The 5,403-nt window shown below is 42.4% G+C and overlaps 1 protein-coding gene across 2 annotated transcripts in view; it reads right to left on the bottom strand.

The window, feature by feature from the left end:
• The window catches only part of PHACTR2 (phosphatase and actin regulator 2), a 175,810-nt gene extending 170,754 nt beyond the window's left edge, over positions 1–5,056 (bottom strand). For both annotated transcript variants that reach the window (XM_004673909.2, XM_004673910.2), the window contains exon 1: positions 4,912–5,056. In XM_004673909.2, coding sequence (XP_004673966.1) covers positions 4,912–4,924 — 13 coding nt within the window. In that variant the 5' untranslated portion in view covers positions 4,925–5,056. The remainder of the gene's footprint in view (positions 1–4,911) is intronic.
• Positions 5,057–5,403: the final 347 nt, after the last annotated feature.

The raw sequence follows: 5,403 nt of genomic DNA, 5'->3' as shown, positions 1-5,403 counted from the left end.
GGGAGGGCCCTTTTTAATTACAAGAAAACCCTGATCTAAATTTTTATGACTTTTTAAAAAATATTTATTTATTTATGCATACAAGAGCTGGGGTACAAGCCAGAAGTGAGGTGGGTGAGAGGATTCACCAGAGAAAGAGTGGAGAGCAGAACAGGCAGGTCAACTAAAGCACACTGCTGAGGGGAGGAGCAGGTGAGACAGAAGAGATTGGCTGTGCCATGTGGGTCACCTCCCTGGCCAGGAATCAAACTTATGATGCAGTGGCTGCAGACAGCTTCATAGTGCTGCACTTTAACCAGTTGTGCTACCAGGGAGAGCCTTATTACATTTTTAGAAGAACTAGCAACATTATATTCCCCCTCATCAAGGCTGATAAGCCTCCAACCAAAGAATACATACTTGAGTAGATTCCAAAAGCCTATCCTATATATGAAGATGTATGCATATATACTATATATGTATGGAAATATAACATTATATTTCTAAAAACATCATAATAAACAAAAGTATAGAGTAAGACTAAGGTATCATGACAGCAGGGGATTACAGAAAAAAATTTAATTGTACCAAATGAAGTTTTCAAACAGTCAGATGTCCTAAAAGCATTCATTTTCAACACAAATTAATTCACATATACAGTCTGCTCCATGAACACTCTAAAGATCCATCACCTGCCTTTGTTGAGACAATTTGCTATAGCAGACTTAGTGGCTAAGTTAGATTCTATAAAAGTGTTAGAAGGAAATATCTTTGAGTTTACATTTTCTAAGGTAGCTGCCCAGTCTTTGACCAAATTATTTCCATGTTTAGGGGCATATTTCTCAGGTCTTGGCATTATGTCCTTTTATGTTGAAAATATTTTCAAGCAGCATTTGAAATGCTATTTTTTTCTATACCTCCCCATATAAGATCTCCCACATGCTGGGAATTGGTGGGGACAGGCAAGCCTCAGATGCTTTGGGTTTACTGGACTGAAATAAAGCATATGTAAAATAGAAAAGGTTTTAAACAGGGTGTATAAATCCAATAAACAGTAAGGAATTTCGTGTGTTTGTGTGTGTGTGTTTGTGTGTGTATGAAACAGAGAGAGTTGGTGTGTCTGGGCCTCACTGGCAGTGCTGCTTCCAAACTGATGTGGCAACTGCCTATAACTACTGGGCTGGAAAGTCACCGGCAAACACCTACTAATGCCAGTGGAGAATGCAGAAGCAAAGCAAACTCAACAATTCCTAAATGAAACTATTGGTTTTCCTCTTAAACCTCCTCTTGAGTTCCATCGTGCAGGACTAGTAGCTTCGATTCTCAAACTGGAAATTCCAAAGATCTGCTTGGACTGTGCCTATTCTCCTGCTACCTTTCCCAAGCTCATGTTCTGTGGTAGACCATGTACCCACAATCCATCTCCACCACCCACTCCAGGGTCCAGCTATGCTCTCAGGTCAGCCAGCTGGTGTGTTTCTGCTCATAACCGTGTGCCTCCCACACCATCAGCACATGGCTCGAGTCAGGCCCTAAGCCACACATTTGGGCATAAGGCAATCATGCTCGATTTTTCGATGGTTCTTAACATAGACACATAGAACTGGGCATCACCACTGCACCAAAACCCAGCCATGACACCGAAGTGTTAAGTGTATTATCTGGTCTTCTTTTTCACAAGAACTCTACCAGGTGGGTAAAATCTTTGCTGTCACAGATGAGAAAATAAGTGCTGGTGGTGTTTAGAGCACTGTTCGCAGGAGACAGGGAGTAGACTCAGTGTCCATTCCAGATTATCTGCTGTTCTGGACTGTTTCAGAGGCACCTTTCTGCAATCTGGTTCCCCAACAACCCTCCCCACTCATTTGTAAGGAGCTAGTAGACCAAACCCCTCCTCACATTCTGTGACTGGGCATCTCAGGTCCAGAGCCCTCAAGTTGCTGGGCTGGAATGTGAAGTGAGGACATAGTGGCTCTCATTGCCGCCACCTCCCCTTCAGCTGAGTGTCTCTTAGGCCCACACAGAGTGAGAGAAACATCATGATGTCAAGCACAAAAGGCTAGAACCACAAATACAGCAGAATTTTTTATAATACTCGCTCCTGCAGAAGATGGACTTACATTCCCAAGCCCTGTTTCTCACGCGGCTCTAGGCAACTTTGACACAGTGTCCCTGGCCACAACTTGTTCATGAGAACCATGAGATGAAAGCAGGGACACAAATTCAGGGCAAAAGAGCTTCCCTGCAGTTGTTGTCAAAAACTTGGTTTCATTAAGATCCACCCATCTGAGTTACAGAATTTTAAAGAAGAAATGAAAAAAAAAAAAAGAATAAAAAAGGTTACATATGGCTAAACTTGCACTGACATGTTACACTCATACTGTTTGATAAATATTTTATTCTTATTACAGGAAAAGCTCTTAAAGCAATACATAAGCCAGCAATTATGGGGAAGGGGGTGTCTCTTCAGAGATGGGAAGAAGCTCAGCTCTTGGCTGCTTAGGACGGGACGTCAGACTCACAGAGGCAGCTCCCTGAAATGTGCTCAGAGACACAGAGGAGCCGGGGTCCATGCAGTGCCTCTTCCTCTGTGTTAACGACAGAAACAACCAAAGAGCACCAGGCTGTTCCGTGAGGTTGGAATAAATCAGAGGCACTGGGCTGCCCAACGCAATAGTGACCCCAGGGTGACACACAGCACCCTGCGGGAAGAAGGCCTGGCTCGAATGATGACCCAGTTGTTAGGGCTGGCTCTCAGCTCTGCGCTGCTCAACTCTGATATCCATTTCTGATTGGAAAAATGTAGGCAAATGTTCAATACCATTATTGTGTTTATACTGGACAAGTCACAGTGCTCCAAGTTAATTGGATGCCTTGGTATAATGTTAAAATATTTGGGGCTTTTATTTTTTTTCCCCTGTGGTTTCTTACCAGTACTATCTAAAATGCCCCCCCCTAGAGTCAATATATTGACGTGTGTATGTGTGTGTGTGAGAGAGAGAATGAGACACAGAGAGAGTGGTGTGTTTCTATTTCCCTGCTATAAGAGTGGCTGCTTGCATCATCAAAAAAATACCATTAAAAGTGATCACTGACATTCAACCATTATAAGCAAGAAATAATCAAATAATGTTCTGAAATAATCAAACAACGAAACTTAAAGTCCTATTATTCCATTCACAGGCACATATACTCATATTTGAGATTTCACCTAAATTTTGAAAGGCTATGAAAATCCTGCTTGACAAGTCACCACTCCCCGCAAATGTGTAGGGGCAGAGGCATTTCACTAATGGCAGCGAGGAGCATAAACAAACGTAAGTACAAATTGTGAAAACACTTTCGCTCTCATCTATAGTTAGCCAAAACATAATTCATGGCCCTTAGAATTTTTTTAAATGGACAGAGCAGCTCTACAGTAGTTCCTTTCCTGTTCTTAAATGGCCTTGAAATAAACATCTGAGTCAGTTAAGAGAGGCATTTACTTGAATTAAAGTGATAATTCTGCCAGGATGTAAGCATAAGTAATTGTGGGTGGCAGAAGTTTTAAATGAGGCTAAATAGGGATTTAATTCACTTATTTATGTTTTTACTCTACTGCTGTCACTAAAGAAGGTTTGGGTTAATCTTGAAATTGTACTTTGTCATAAAATATCATACTTACATGCTTTCATTTTTATGACCAGCCCCTGGCATATTTTTTTAATAACCAAATTGGGTAATATGACAATTATAACTATTCATCTAGGCTCCTTCCTACTACAGCTATTACACACACACACACACACACACACACACACACACACACACACACACACACACCCTTGTTCTCTCTCAGCCATGACATTTTCATCCCTAATATTGTACTTTTCCAATTTCTTTTAATGCCTTCAATGTCAAATACAAAATTATTTTAGTCACAGCATTTTATTCCTGTTAAGCTTTCCAAACAAATAACCCCGAACACTGCCTTTGAAACCACTTCTTGCCTAGGCTACCTGCACTCAGGACTAAAACAGCCACATCCATAAACAAATGGCTCACTAAAAATGGGTGGTCTCCCTGCGTAGGAACCATTTTCAGTGCTGTACCCTCTGAGCAGAGCGAGCTGTGTGTCAAGGTGCCAGGCACATCACTGTAAAATGATGCCAGCTGAGTAACTTCCCTAGTGAGCTTCAGGAGACAGGGATTCCATAACACATTTGGAAGAATTATACATTGAGCCTCAATAAGACTGAAATGGGTGTGATCCTGTAGTGTGTATCTTCCAAAAGTTCAGTACAGCAAAGAAAAAGGAGAAAGTTGCATATGAGAAGTACTTCGATGCTGATCCTTTAATGGGCACTAGAGCACAGTCATGTCTTTCTGGCTGTCAAGTAAAGGCTTTAAGACAAATGCATTTTTGAAAGTACACAATTGGCCATGAATGCCTATAGTTTGAAATGAACACATCAGGAGATACTGAGGCATTTTCTACACTGCACCCCACATGAAGACTGAGCATCAGAAGAGATGAATTCTGCCAAGTGCAGTTTGCACATTGCCACACTGAAAAAAATTTGTTCAGCTCATTAACTCCATTTATCTTTTGCCACCCCTGAGTAATAGTTTTTTTTTTCCTTAACGACATGCATTTTTCCCCCACTGTTCTGAGCACAAAAGGATCAAATGGCACACTTCCTGCAGCCCACATAACAGTGCTGTCTTCACAAAGGTGAAGGTGGAATTATCATCTGCATTCCCCATTCCCAAACTTCAGAGGAAACACTGATTGACCGTGCACAATGCCGCGGGTTAACACATTCCGTGTCTCCCGGTGTCTGACACCGAAGTGCAGAGCAAGACCAGCAAATAGGAAGACCTTCTGCAGCAAAGGTTGCAGACGGCAAACAAGCCCAGAAGCCTTGAAGAATTCATGCTTGCTTTACCTACCGGCATTGTCCATGTCTCAGGAGTGGCGAGGCGAGTTCTGTAGCCTGGCAGCAGGGAAGCCCCAGTCCTCTCCTGGCGAACGAATCACCCTGCCCTTCTGCTGATTATCAGTCCTTGCTGGCACACAGAGCATCCTTCGTGCACTGTCTGCAGGAGACACCGCCAGGAAATTTATATCTCCAAGGATGACAAACAGCCATTAGCTCCATTACAGGCTGATTAAGAGAGACTGAGCCTATCAAGTGGATACTTGAACCCACTGGGGTTTTCACCTCTGTTCTCAGCAAAGGAGAAAAAAAAATCACTGCAATGTAGAGTGTACCTCACAATGCAGTGCAGGAAAGAAGTGCACACGCTACGCACAGCTCAGTGTTCTCCCCAAAGATGCCAGAGCAAACACGAGCAGGAAGAGGCACAGATAATTCAAAGGTAAAAGGAATCTTGCAAAAAACAATAAATGATCCTTTCTTGGGGACTAATCTAAACATCGTC

The sequence above is a fragment of the Condylura cristata genome, unplaced genomic scaffold, assembly GCF_000260355.1.
Source record: "Condylura cristata isolate star-nosed mole 26May11 unplaced genomic scaffold, ConCri1.0 scaffold00001, whole genome shotgun sequence".
Taxonomy (NCBI): Eukaryota; Metazoa; Chordata; class Mammalia; order Eulipotyphla; family Talpidae; genus Condylura; species Condylura cristata.
Note: the sequence above shows the minus strand (reverse complement) of the source record. Positions and strands in the feature narration are given on the sequence as shown.